Source organism: Cydia pomonella, chromosome 2 (assembly GCF_033807575.1).
Source record: "Cydia pomonella isolate Wapato2018A chromosome 2, ilCydPomo1, whole genome shotgun sequence".
Taxonomy (NCBI): Eukaryota; Metazoa; Arthropoda; class Insecta; order Lepidoptera; family Tortricidae; genus Cydia; species Cydia pomonella.
Genome location: NC_084704.1, coordinates 10,921,126 through 10,936,023, shown reverse-complemented (window position 1 = coordinate 10,936,023; position 14,898 = coordinate 10,921,126). Strand labels below are relative to the sequence as shown.

The 14,898-nt window shown below is 38.6% G+C and overlaps 1 protein-coding gene across 1 annotated transcript; it reads right to left on the bottom strand.

Moving 5' to 3' along the window:
* Positions 1-143: 143 nt before the first annotated feature.
* On the bottom strand, positions 144-3,237 carry LOC133534167 (transcription initiation factor TFIID subunit 12). The gene is made up of 3 exons (XM_061873250.1): positions 2,863-3,237; positions 1,987-2,179; positions 144-645 (listed from the first exon to the last, which is right to left on the bottom strand). The coding sequence occupies exons 1-3, from the start codon at positions 3,067-3,069 to the stop codon at positions 518-520; spliced, it is 528 nt and encodes a 175-aa protein (XP_061729234.1). The 5' UTR covers positions 3,070-3,237; the 3' UTR covers positions 144-517.
* Between the last annotated feature and the right edge of the window lie 11,661 nt (positions 3,238-14,898).

Below are 14,898 nucleotides of genomic sequence, written 5' to 3'. Positions count from 1 at the left end.
CTATTATTCGCAATCCCTTCATTCTTCATTTAAATAAAAAAAGAGCCCAAGTAGAGAAAACCCGCCACTGCCTACGTGAAAGTTGGTTAAAAGATTGTTTATAAATTAAATCCTCCAATGAAATTGAATTGACAGAAAATAAATTATTATAAAATGTTTTTTAATAACTTTCACATTGACAATACATTTTTCACTTTCTAGATCAGTTATTAATACCAGCTCACCACACTTATCCTAGTTATTATCTAATTTAATTAGTCTTGCTTGACATATCTAGATTCAATGTACAGGACTATCAAATATTAGTTGATTCTTCAAGTTTATAAAGAGAAAACGTAAGTTGGCCTTCTGTCCATATTTTTTATTATTACAAACATTTTATGAGCTAATAAAGATGAGAATGGACTTAGGCAAATCATTGTTTTGGTACGAACAGAATACCAGCTTGCATTTCCTTTTACAATTGTCAATATCTTTTCACTGGTAGTACTGTACAGTAAATAAGATATCTAATTTCCTAGTACTTCTTGATAGTTTTCCGTATGAGAGCCATGCGCTGTTTGTGCGCCTCGGTGACGGCGGCGCGCTTGTACGGCCGGAGCTCGTCGTTGCCGAAGCCTGGAATCCACATATTCCATTGTCTCTCTGGAATGTTCAATAACATCAATATATATATTTGTATATCAATATATTTTTGTCAACAGGCGGGTCCACACAGAGCGCGCCACCTCGACCCAGTCGCGTCTACACTGGCCGTTTGGTGCGCTTAGTGTGGACCCGCCTAATCTTGTTTGTTGCTAAGAACATGTTAGGGGAGTTAATTTTATGAACAGATTGTTAGTCAATATTTAATGGTTTTACGCTATTGCTTAAAAATTGTGTACTATATTATTAATTAATGTGCCTATATGAAAATGTTTAATCATCAAGAACATATTATTCTCACTCAACTTTTTTTTTTTTTTTTTCTGTTTGGAACTGCCATATCAGTCGGTAACGACTATAATCAGTTTTGATGTATGTAGGAATTGACATTGGGGTTTTGGAGACCATCGTCTCATTTAACCAAACATTAATTTTGCACAATGTGCTTCCTTTTAAGTCTATGTACAGTTTTAGTCTTATCCAGTAATTTTGAAACCAGTGGGTTAGGGTGGCTTGCTAGGCGCTCAATATAATTGTTTGTGAATTTTTTGATCTCTTCCTTTATGGTGGTCATATTGAGATAATCGTGTATTTCATCGTTTCGGGTGAACCACGGTGCGTTGGCAATCACTCAAAGAATGGCGTTCTGTGCTCTTTGAAGACACATTATGTTACTATCACTAGCAGTTCCCCATAGCTGGATCCTATATGTCCAGATAGGCTTAATGATTGCGTTGTATAGGAGTAATTTATTATCCACTGAGAGGGTAGAGTTTCGTCCCAATAGCCAATGAAGATTTTTGTATTTTAATATAATTTCATTCCGTTTGTGTTTTATGTGAGTTTTCCATGTAAGGCGCCTATCTAGATGAAATCCTAGGTACTTGATACACTCGCAATGTGGCAGGACATCATTTCCAAGTTTGACTGGAGGGCAATCTCCTCTTCTTAGGCTAAAGGTGATGTGGGACAGTCTCACTCAACTAAAAAGATTTATGGTAGAAAAAGGTAACAAAATAGTACATATATTTATAACTTGTGAAATAAATATTGCACTCTCATTTTTTAACAAAAAAATTTACATTGTTTTAACAATAATATTTATTAGGCTGGTAAATTTTGTTAAGTTTACACAATCATTGTAACAGCCTCAGCAGTTTACGTGATTATTATACTACTATACTATATACTATCCGGTGACTCAATAGTCAGGTTCTCTGTTCGTAGTTGCTGTTTTTTATATACGGGATTTTGCATGTTATCGGCAGCACTAAATATCTGACAGGGCAAGTGCAAAATTATTGAAAAACTTTAATGAATTAGAAAATAAAATGCACTCACCTAAATGTAACTGCACATCCCTCAATTCCACCGTGGGAGCATGTCTGTGTTTGGCGAGTGCACATGCAGCATTTAGAGATGTGTCAATGAAGTCATCAGCCAACTGCAGTAGCATCTCCTCCACCTCCTCATCTAGTTGCACAGTGGGGTCCACTTCTCTCACCAACTCCTGAAGTCTGGGTCTGCTAAGGAGCTGTCACAAAGTTTTTATTAATTTAAATTTATATTTGTTGACAGGTTAGCCAGCATTGAACAATCCTATGGCGGTAGCAGGGGCACTTTTTATTGCCTGTCACATTCTAAAATGTATATAAGTGCAAAAGTGACAGGCGATAAAAATGGAACCATGCGCTAGACATAATAAACTGATAAAAATAAATATACATGTTAAATACCCCATATTAGCTTTAAACCTATTAGACATGGCCATTTATGTGGGAGAAGAAATATTTATGCTCTAAGCCTTGTGCTGAGTTGAAACAGCTGACTTTGTATACTTTTATAATTTGATGAGAAACTTAGTAAGTAGGTACAAAATCTGTAAGTACAGAAAGTACTCAGTAAATAATAACAGTAGGGTTGCCATCCATCTGGGTTTCCCCGGATTTGTCCTAGTTAGAGGGTGTCCATGGGGGGGGAGGGGGTCTTCCTTTGTAGTCTGGGTTTAAAAACTTAAAGTCTTAGGCCGCCCGCGACACACGCACAACCTGTTTAAAAAACATGTTGACATGTCCAGGTTCTGGACTCTAAAATCCGGGGTGTCTTGTCCTGGTTCCCAAATTTTAGAGATGGCAACCCTAAGTAACAGCAGTAAATAATACCATGACAACGTAAATACAGAGTGATAAAAAAGCAAAGCATAAAATAAGTTCTCACCTGTGTAGTTTGATCACCACTGGTATTCACTTTGGCGCCAATTGATGACTGGCTACTCATAGGACTGTGTTGCGACGGCGAGCTCTGGATGGAGCTCGACTGAAGCTGCGGACTTTGCAGCGGGTTATTCGCGTATTGGATCGCACTAGATGGATTCATGGACCCAATCGAGGGCATATTACCTCCTGGGTTCATGTTGTTTGACATTATTCACAAAGTCTTAGAATAATTAAAGTTTTGTTTGGAACAACAAAACTGTATGTAACAATTACATGTCAATTCGAAATGCAACAAACTAAACAGTTTTTATTGTAACTGTTGTATCAAAGCAAAATCATTATCAAGCAGATGAGAAGCGTCTCAACCAACGTTTAATGTCATGTGTCATTTTGACATATGACAACGTTTTTATTCGCGCTATTTGAGTACGAGTTGGTTTGGCTTGTAAAATGATCTTTGCACGTGTAACAATATATATAAACGTGACTGGAGTAAAGCGCCAATTACATCCACACTTCCCGATTTCGAGCCTGAAATCAGACCCAATTTCGGGCCTGATAATCGTTTTCGTTTCACGGAATATCAGCACATCGGTAACAATGTTTAAATGTAAAAAATAATTTGTATCTAATTACCAAAAATTGTTTGATATTTTTGCATATGAACCATTTTTTTTCAAATATTGTAAACGTTTCACCAAATATCAACACATCGTTTACAATATTTGAAATGTAAAAATAATCGTTTCTATTTAAAAATATCAAATATTATCATTTTTGGCAAATAGAGATAAAGTATTTTTTACATGTCAAATATTGTTAACGATGTGTTGATATTCCGTGAAACGGAAAACGATCAGAGATGTGGATATAATTGGCGCTTTAGCTTGTAAAACGCACACGCGAGTAAGTTAACTATGCGCCTCAAATTACGCGAGTTACATGTGCCATGTGCAAAAGTTTTAGAAATTGCCAAAGAATATTTTTTCATGTTAAATAAAAACCGGTCAATTTCGAGGTCATTTTATTCGCGCACCGAGGGTTCCGTACAAACTTTGTGTAATATTAGTATTTAAAATAAACAACAACCATATCTAGTTTGGTCTAAAGGGCCCTCCACACTCGTGCACGAATCGAGACGGGAAGCCGCGAACGCGAGTGTAGATGGCCCTCGCGTCGCTTTCGCAGATTGTTCACGCCTTCGCGCCTTATTCCCCGTTTTTTGTCGGAATTTGGCCCGCGTCAAAGGAGACGCGAAGCGCGAACTTGCAAGACTCCACACTCGCAATCGCTTCACACCGCGATTCGCTCACGAGTCGGTTAATCTGAACTGTCATAATCATAACCTTTTATGGCGGCTACTTGGTTATATTGGGTGCGAACTTGATCAACTAAAAATCAATTTGACAGGTTGTGGGACGAAGTCGGCATTAAGCGTCGTGCTGATAGAGCCAGGTTAAACGCTGCTTCGGCAGGGGCGGATTAAGAAGGCGCGGGGCCCTTAGCACAATAGATCGCGGGGCCCCCTGGTTTGAAAAAAAAAGATTAAGTGCGAGTCGGACTCGCACCCCGAGGATTCAGTACCATCACAACATTTTTACGATGTCTTAATTTTTTCCACTAGTTCTTCATTACTTTTTAACATGTTATGCAGTGAATTTTTTAGAGTTTCGTAATAGTCACTTAGAAACTCTTATATAAGTAGTTTCACCATGTCAGTCTGTCCGAGGTTTGGCTCCGTGATCTTTAGTGCTGTAATTTGGCATGGATACATAAATCATGCTTTGCGACAGAATAGATAAAATAAAAACTAAAAAAAATAATTAGGATACCTCCCATACCATAGATTTATAACTAACCCAGATGCCTAGTCTGTACATCCCTAGTGAAGCCATTTCGAGTACGACATTATGTCGCCCTCGTGTCATCGTATCCGAACGGCCCTCGCAGTACTCAAGGTCGAGTTGGTTTGTGTACACCTCCCGGTTATAAATTAAAAAATACAAGAAAGATGGTTGTTTGTGCGGTGAATTGGTGTCACAACACATCAGTGAATAAAAACAAACCGCCTGATATAACATTTCATGCGTAAGTATCCAGTTTAATGTGATATTTTTACGTAATTGTAAATACAAAAATCCAAATTTTCGTCAGCCGCCATTACTTATAAATGTTGCCAGGTGATATGAATCTTTTTTCCTCCAAATGAGGCATGACGATTACATTGATAAAATTAATTTACAGTACATATGGGGCTACTTTATAGCACTAGTGCGAGAAGTAGCATATTACGTTACTGTGTCGAACATTTAAAAGGCCATATGTACTGTAAAACGTTGTACGATACATGTGCGAATAGGTAATTCGCAACTCGTGTCGATTTAAAACACTCCCTTCGGTCGTGTTTTAATTTATTGCCACTCGTTTCGAATTTCCTATTTTTCGCACTTGTATCGTAATGTACTAATGCTTGCTTTAAGTTCCTTGTATGACTATAGAAAATATTCTTTTTTAGTTTTTCATTCTTTTATTTCAAATTATGTTTTGTCTTTTATAAAATTACAGTTTAAATTCATATTTTTATTTTGTGTGATATTCGTTTTAGATTTCCGACTGATCCGCTTCTGTCTGCGAGATGGACGGAAAAAGGAACGATGCAATATGGAAACCGACTAAACATAGTCGAATATGCTCTCGCCATTTTGATGAGCAAGTAAAGTAAATTTTATTTGTGGAACCTGTGTGTTAAAGTTAAGGTCTGTAAAAACGAAACGCAACTGTCACTGTCGCACTTATATGGAAACTGATAGAGAGACACAAAGCGTTTCGTTGTTCGAAGCAATAGCGATTGCCACCTTGGCTAGGCCTGCAGGTACAATTACTAGTACTGACGATAAATAGTTATTTGTTTTACAAGTGGAAAAGTTGTTGTTTAACCGCTCGTGCTAATATTGCTACTCGAGCTAAATAAAGATCCAAAATGTCGAAAAATGGAATCTTGAGCGTTGCGAGGGTTTCAAGTTACGAGAGTTAAACAAATTTTGCCCCAAGTGAAACACAAAACTTTTCACCACACTAACCCGAAGAAAATATTAGTCAAATAAAATCAAACCAAATCAAATCCAAATGATCGTCATTAAATATTTATCATTTAAAATCATTATTCCAAAGTCAATTCTACCAGCTATTATCTGTGCACATTTGTAAAATAAAAAAATAAACGTTTTTTTATTTAAACATTATTTCACAAAGTACAGAAATGCAAAGTCCTTAAAAGAAACCTTGAAAGCTTTTGCTACAAATTTAATATCTACATACACACTCCCAAATGATTGATAGCCAAGTATAAGGATGTGGTTAAAATCCATCTACTTTAAGGGGAATAAATGAACTCTGGCAACCCGTTTTTGTATATATGTGTGTGTCGCTGAGCGTAAGACACGAGCGTCGCACGCACACATCGATCGAGTTTCGGCTTCACTTTTGGCACATTAGCCTTATGAGGACTAACTGTCTGTGTGATAGGTCAGTGTCCCATACAAAATGTTTTTTCTTTGAATTTATTTTGCTTTGACCCTGTAATAAAGTTATTATTTTCGGAAATAATCGCTCCGAAATTAAATAAAATGTGTGTTCCCCCCCCCCCCTAGCTTTTGAACCATGGGTCCAAAAAAATATGAAAAAAATTGTGAAACAAAAGCTTAAGAGGCTGTCAACACCCAATGTCCTTGAAATTGATGTTACTTAAACAGTTTTTTTAAGAAAGACTATTTGTTTTAGTCAAGTAAGAAAAATATATGTTCATATTAATTATATTTCAAAGATCGTGGTTGTACTCGATACACGATTGAACGAAATCGGCTTGATAGAAAATAATTGCAAAGATTGGTCTTAAAATCACAATTAAACGGTTTTATGTCTTTATTGTTTTGACTTATGGGTCTGCAATTAAAATCACAATTTCAAAACATTTATATCTAAACCGTGGTTGAGTAAAATATTACACTAATAATCCACTTTTTTTATTTAAATATTTTTCTTATTATTCCCTTGCCCAGGCCCAGTAACATGCGACAGTGCTATCTCATTTACTCCGATACAAATAGACAGTGTGCGCGCTTTAGGTATTGACAGCCTCTTAATAAATACTTTCAATGAAAACTATAGCGAAAATGATCGGGGTAGTCACTTTTGGGTTATTGCAAAAAATCTTCTCTTCTTACTAAAAAGGCGTACAAAGCGCTGCAAAGGTCTCCCCTCCCTTATGCATGTAATGTAATGTAAATGATACTAACTTTTAGCCTTTTTTGACTGAATGGTAACAATAATAAATATAAAACAAAAAGAAAAATTAACGGAGTCCCTACACAAGAAATGTTTTTTTTTTGTGTCTGTAGTTCGTGTCATCCACGAAGACGCGCCCCACTCCTCCTCCCAATCGCCTATAGTACCTACAAGTGTGTTGTGCAACCTTTTACTAGTATAGTAGTTCTGTCTATACACATTAATTAGTAGACATAACTACTAAATTGCCAAAAAGTTGCAGATTTGTACTATAAGCGATTAGAAAGAAGAGCGGGGCGTGTCTTCGTGGATGATACGAACTATAGATAGGTATATGACGTCATTTAAAATCCGGAGTATTTTCCTTATTTATTAATTTGAAGGAATTCCGATTTTTTTTAGCCATTTTAAAAGAACCTAATCTTAATGAAGAAAAATATAGTTTGCAGATGGTTTGCAGATTTTGAAAACAACTTACGAGTATTGCAAGTTAAATAAAAGCATGAAGGGATACTGTTTAACAACATCAATATTATTAAGTTTAATAAAAGCTTGTAAAAATAGGTGAAAAGTGATTCGGACCTAAGTAGTGCGAACTAATGGCTAAGTGAGCCAAAAAACAAGGCCGAAGCCACGAGCTGAATATCCGGACCACCCGATTTCGTAGCGTTCCCGTGCGAAGCTGAAGGCTAAGCTGCAGGAAAGCAGAGCCTAGAATGAAACCAATGCCAGAGTGTGAACGAGGCCGTTGGCCGAGCTCCGTATAAGGGCGGAGGCCCGGAGGCCACCATGCAAAGGCTGAATTTTAGGAGAACAGAGTTTGGAATTGAACCAATGTGATCTCGGCTCGCCTGCTGCTCGGCCTTAGTTCTTGCTCCAAAGTGCGACTTGCTGGGATGCTTTGGGTATCGGGCCCTATGTAGGGCTTTACATCCGGCCTATGCGAATGCAAAGCCCTGCATAGGGGACCCGCTGTTCTCTTTTTATAACATTTTGACAATTAGATCATATGTATCACGGCTTTGCAGCAACTCGGCATATTTTGGGCGCCCTGCCAGCCGTAGAGGAGCGCGTCCTTTGGCCTCCTACGGGCTCAAAGCTGATCATCATTAGGCATTAGCTGTAAGGTGCAATTTGTTATTTGAAATAATAATTAATGAATGAATCATCCTTCCTTGCTTTTCACTAATATGCTTTTAAACACAGTATCTTCTTTTGTTCGTTTCCGAGCTCTGCTGTTTCCTGCAGCTTAGCCATGCACAAAAGTTTTGAGACACTCTGCACCTTCGGTTTTATGCTAAACTCTGCTCTTGGTCTTTACGTTAGCCTAAACATTCTTTAAATTTGGTATCGTCATAAAGAAAAATAGACAGGATAACAACAAATAATAATAAATTGATCAATATTATTACTAACTTACAAAAAAAATACATTGTAAATAAAATGTGGTAGTACAGGGTCCGCGGAGTGTGAGTTCTACTTGAACTTGGCCGGTTCCGCGTGCCGAAATCGCATGGTCAGGGTCGGAGCGCGGGGCCCCCCTTAGGCGCGGGGCCCTTAGCATATGCTTTTTCTGCTGTTCGGTTAATCCGCCACTGTGCTTCGGTGCCGGAATCGGGGGCTTGGCTACACGCCCTCCCCTCCCCTAACTTTGGCACCCTGCTCGACAACGACTCGTTGCGGGTGGCCGTTGCTCTTCGCCTGGGCTGCGATGTTTGTGAACCACATCTATGCATCTGCGGGTCTATGGTGGAGAGCAACGGGCACCATGCCTTGAGCTGTCGCCGCTGCGCGGGGAGGTTCCCACGGCACCACGCGTTAAACGATATTATTCGAAGGGCACTGGTGTCAGCCAATGTCCCGTGTGTGCTGGAGCCGCCGGGCCTGAGTCGGTCGGATGGTAAAACACCGGATGGTTTGACCCTGGTGCCGTGGGAGAGTGGTAAGTGCCTTTTGTGGGATGCCACCTGCGTTAGTACGTTCGCCGCCACGCACCTTGGCCGCACCGTGCGATCGGCGGAAGCTGCTGCTGAGCAGGCGGCGCCCCTAAAGAGGGACAAGTACTCGGGGCTGGCAAGCTACTTGTTTATTCCCCTTGCCGTGGAGACGTCAGGGTGCTGGTGCGCGGAGGCGAAATCTTTTCTTGGGGAACTGGGGCGGCGCTTGCAGGAAAGAGGTCTCGACCCCCGCTCCGAGTCGTTCCTAGCGCAAAGGTTGTCCATCGCGGTTCAACGCGGAAACGCGGCAAGCGTGTTGGGCACCTTTGCGTTGGGAGCGACGCGGGGTGGGTTGTTTGACTAGTTTTTAGAGGTTAGTTTAGGTTTAGTTTTATTTATAGTTAAGTTTATTTGTTAGTCCTTAAGTATTTTAATGATTGTATTTTTTTATTTAATTAGTTTTAGAATTATCTGGATTTATATTGTATAGTTGCTTTATATTCTTGTACTTCTTTCCAATTTTTTGTGTATTTTCCCCATTCCTTTTTGTTGTAATAGATGTTTATCCTATTTATTTAAATCCTCTGTCTTGTACCTATAAGTATTATTTGACAGTTCCCAGTTTGAATCAGTGCCTTGCCGCAAACTAAATCCGATCAGCTGACGCTTTGGCGCCATCTTGCCCCGAACCAAACTGCGAAATCGCCGTAAAGTGGTGCGAGTGTGGAGTCTACGTCAGCGTCGCGGTATGTTCGCTCCACGAAGTCGCGCCGCGATTCATCTGTTCCATCATGGACACAAAAACATAAAATTCAAAGACAAACTAAAAACACTCTACATCTCCCTTTTCAACATAAAGGAAAATAATAAAATGTAAATGTTAAAGAATTAAAAAGTACTACACACATAATCGCCGAGATGCCTAGGAGGCCTAACATCTCTGTTAGATCTTCTAAGAGGTATTGGAGGAGCAGAGGCCTCAGTACTCGTCGTCGACTCGCATCTCAGTCTCAGGAGCTGCAGCTGAATTCAAGTCAGTATCAGGTGGCTGCTGAACAGCTATCTGTGACCAAGCCGACTGTACATGTGGTTGGACGGGCTCTCTACTTTTATTCACTTTGATGAACCATGAGTTTCTAGTTTTTAAGTTTCCATAACAGTCTTTTATTGTTACAGATCGCGGGTTGTTGGTGATTTTGCAAACCGTACCTGGTTTCCAAATACTACTATTTTCATTTTCTTTATAAACTATCTTTTGCCCTTCTTTAAAAATCAGAATCAAATCTGGGTGCTTAATACCGGGAAAATCGAAATTCGCAAATTGCGGGGATCTTTCTCTTTTACTCTCACTAAGACGTAATTAGAGTAAGACGTAATTAACTTCGATTTTTGCGGTAGGCCTCCATATTCCCTATGGGAGAGCGTAGGTTTGTATCCTACCGACTGCGCCATGTAATATTAGCATTGACGTATTAAAAGAAGAGGACGCCCAATGCGAAAGAAATATGTCAAAATATATGGAGCAAACTGACAAAGAGCATATAAAATCACTACGTGCAAACTGACATTAGGCAATGCGCTCTATGCTAATAACGCTTCTTTATAAATTTAGTTAAGTATTTCATACAAAATTAAACTTAATGAAATATAGTTTAAGTGTCAAATTTGCAAATGGATACTTCAAAACATTGAATACTTTATAAATGACGTTTTCATAAGTTGATCATTTATGGAGTGTGGAATTAAGAGGAGTGGCATCTCTTATGGTAGAACTGTAATGCTGCAAAAGTGTCCAGCTGTCAGCTATAAATAATAGTTCTAAATCTCTCCAGAGTAGCGTTAGAGTAGCTAAGAAGTCTAAGAACCTAGGCGTTATTGACGGAGTTTTTATTTATTCGTATGGCATTTACAGTCGCTTAATTATAAATTATAATAAAATATCTAAGTTCTTCACCCATTGGGCAGCGTTTGCACTAGGTGAGTGAAGATCTAGGGCCTCTCCAACAAATTTCCGTATCGGGCAATTATGTGTAATGTGGTGTATAGTCTGCACTGGGGCCCCGCAGTCGCACGCTGGTGAGTCTCGCCAACCACACTTAAACAAGTAGTCCGCACAGCGTCCATGTTCGGTGCGGAGTCTGTTTAATTGGCACCATTCCTTCCTAGATGCTGAAAAGCCATACGGCTTTTTGGTAGGGTCGTAGGTATTTAGGCTGGGATTTGGCAGGTTGGATTTCCACTCATCTTTCCAAGCGTCTTGTATATTGAATCCGCTTTGCGTCAGGTTTTGAGCGGTTTGATAGGGCGGGTGTCGAGACTTCAGGCGATGCTGTGGAGGGTTAAGGAATTCCTGGCGGATCGGCAGATTCGGGTCGCTGTGAATTTTGTTCGCTTCTTTTACCAGTGCCAGCTGTCGTCTAAAATGAGGTGGAGGGATGTGGCTTAGGGCTGGGAGCCATTGTATGGGTGTGGATTTGACCGTACCTGATATACATCTCATAGTATTACGCCTACGCATCGTATTGACGGAGTGAATTGCGCTGTCTATGATTTGATTTTTTTGTTCAAGTATACTCTAGGTATTGTAGCGCCACCTATTTAAAGTTTTTTGATGACACTTTTTGGTACATGGAGATTTCGTTCCTTATCTCCACCTTCCGTATGATCATTGTATAAACGTCAAAATGAATACCGAGTAAATGGAGTAGCTTTATGTATACACATTATTTGAATATTATTGCCTTTAAATAAAAATATCAAAATCGGAAAAAAGATATATATTTTAATAACTAGATTGAGATTATAGTAGTAGTAGTGGAATATACTACTTTAGAAGAACATTTTATTACGTACATAAATATAAACTAAACCGACTTAAAAACAGCTAGTTTCCTTGAAATAAAAACAATTTGTTGTATAATTGTGTTTTTGATCTACAATAACTTTTGGAGCTTTCTTTTTTCTCGCAATGTAATGTAAACGTACAGTTAGATACAGGTTGGTTATCGACTTTATTACAACAATTCTATGATTGTTGTTATGTTCTTCTTCTGGTGGACATGGCGTAAAAATGTATATGCTATTATAGAATTGTCATGGTTTGTTTCCCTTCGCATGTAGTCTTAAAAAAGTTTCAGTTGTTTTGCAAACAATAAATACATCTTCAGACGCATAAAAAAGCCCACCCATGTACAGTCAGCATCAAAAGTAGCGGATCAAACAAGGTTTCAAAAGTATCTACCATTCTGTAACAGCTTAACAAAAGTTGATGGTTCTATATGTAGACCAATTTAGACTGTAAAAGATATAGTTTTGAAGGTGATTTTTAGAGAATTATCTGTATTTGGAAAAGTTATCCGGAATATCAGATACTTTTGGCGCGTTGTTTCATTCGCTACTTTTGATGCTGACTGTACAACAAAAAAAAAAAAAACATGTCGGCAACGCGTATGAGACACCCTGCTGTTTCAGGACTCCATAGGCTAAGATGACCGCTTGCCACCAGGTGAGCTGTATGCCTGTTTGCCACAAACACGGTATTAAAAAAAACGAATGTAGACTCCATAGATTTTTGTTCCGTGATAACCGTTAATTTGTATCAACAAAATGATTTTTTAAATACCATAAAATTACGAAGAATTCACATTACTTCTGTTATAGTATTTTATGCAACAGTTGTATAAGAAGGGTCAAAAAAGGCGAGTGGCGTGAGTTACAATGTGAGCCGGAGCCGTAGGCGAACATTGTAAAGGAATACGCCACGACCATTTTTTGACCTACTTATACAACGTTGCATACAATATTTTTCCTACGAGTCAACAAAAATAAATCTTAATTTAGGTAAACAAAGCAAAAGTATATAGCCAAGACGCACGAGCATACCTTGTTACGCGCCCAGCCCGCCCCGGGCCGGTCAGCGACACCTCGTAACTCATGAGGCCCTGGTACTTGCTACTTGCTAAATTAAATTTTTGGACAGTTTTTTCCCAATTTTGGCCACCGTAGCCTATGGAGACTAACAAGCAACGCTAAGCGGTCTTCGTAGTCTATGGGTGTTGCTATATTACGGGTGTCACATGCGTGTTTCTGACTTATGAAGTAATTATTTGTACTATGCAACCAAATGAATATTTAGTAAGTTGGCAGCAATGCACTTAGTTTAAAACTGTTTTCGTTTTGGTTTTGTTAGGTTGGTAGCCATTAATCGCAGTAACGTTATAGCGATTAAAAGCACAAGAGCTGTTATGAGGAATAGACAATATAGACTTTTCTTGAAACCTTTTATGTATGTTCTTATATTCGTGTTAATGAATGCATAAATGACAGATAACAGTAGAGTAGGAAAAAATATAAATAAACTCACTTTTCTCGTTGTTTTGCTATTATAAGCGCATTTTAACCGACTTCAAGATTTCAAAAGAGGAGGTTATCAATTCGGTTGTATGTTTTTTTTTAATGTTTGTTACTCCATAACTCCGTCATTTCTGAACCGATTTTGAAAATTATTTTTTTGTTTGAATTTATATATAAGTATACAGATTGGTCCCGTTTTTGGGTTTTTGTCCAAACTCAGTTCTGATGATGGGATCCATGCGGAATCGAGGGAACTCTTCAAATGTAAAAGGCATACATATAATGATTTTTATATTTTCTGTAACAAATCAAGCATTTACATTTAAAAAAGTAACATTTGATGAAGTGGAACTGCTGATGATGATCAGAATGGAACTCTTCAACGACGCATAGTACACGTTTGGCGATTTCTCCTCTTCGCTGTGTTTGTTAAGTAAATAAATTTTCAAAACAAATTTTTGTCATGTTCGAGGTCTGACGATGGGGTCCATAAGGAATCGAGGGAACTCTTCAAATATGAAAGGTATACATATAGTGATTTTTGTATTTTCTTTGACAAATCAAGCATTTACATTTAAAAAAGTGACATTTGATGAAGTGGAACTGCTGATGATGATCAGAATGGAACTCTTTAACGACGCATAGTACACGTTTGGCGATTTCTCCTCTTCGCTGTGTTTGTTAAGTAAATTACATTTTCAAGACAAATTTTTGTCAAGTTCGAGTTCTGACGATGGGGTCCATGAGGACTCAAGGGAACTCCTCAAATGGAGAGGAAGGCATACATATAGTGATCTTAGTATTTTCATTAACAAATCAAGTATTTACATTTGTAGAAGTGACATTTGATGAAGTGGAACTGCTGATGATGAACAGAACGGAACTCTTAAATGATGCATAGTTCACGTTTGCCAAGCAGTTTGGTTTTCAAGGTACATTTTTATATTTCTATCCTATTTAGTTTTTTAATAATTATCTGGTGCTTTATTTCATGCATGGTGTGAAATAATTTATCTTTAATACAGTCGAATACCCTATTGTGGGTATCTTACCAGTCAACCATAGGGCAAATCTGAAGTGTCTCAAGGTGGGTGCAGTGGCAAAAAAAAAACATGTTACCTCATTTTCTACATAATTAGGCGTAGGACGACAGCGTCCTACGCCCTAGACCCTAGAAAGCTAGGGCTTGCAATCCGAGATTACGGAATTTCGGACCAATTTACTTGGCGCCATTCCGTGGAGCAGGAGTTGGGGGTATTGGGGATGGGGTGGAAGGAGGTTACCCAAGCTGCCCATGACCGGAGTCAGTGGAAGAAAATGGTTCGAGCCCTACACCCCAGCAGGTGGGAACTTTTGGAAATAACGTATATTTGTAACGTAACGGTGAATTCTAGTACAATGATCACATAGTTGCAAACAATAAAGTTAAACAAAAAGTCTATGAATAAAGCAGAAATAACACA

Bases quoted from the DNA above. Each gene is read 5' to 3' on its own strand.
- LOC133534167 (XM_061873250.1), bottom strand. From the start codon at position 3,069: ATGTCAAACAACATGAACCCAGGAGGTAATATGCCCTCGATTGGGTCC. The intron at 2,180-2,862 runs GTGAGAACTTAT...ACTTTGTGACAG, and splicing joins GTGGTGATCAAACTACACAG to CTCCTTAGCAGACCCAGACT. The intron at 646-1,986 runs GTGAGTGCATTT...TGAACATTCCAG, and splicing joins GGATGTGCAGTTACATTTAG to AGAGACAATGGAATATGTGG.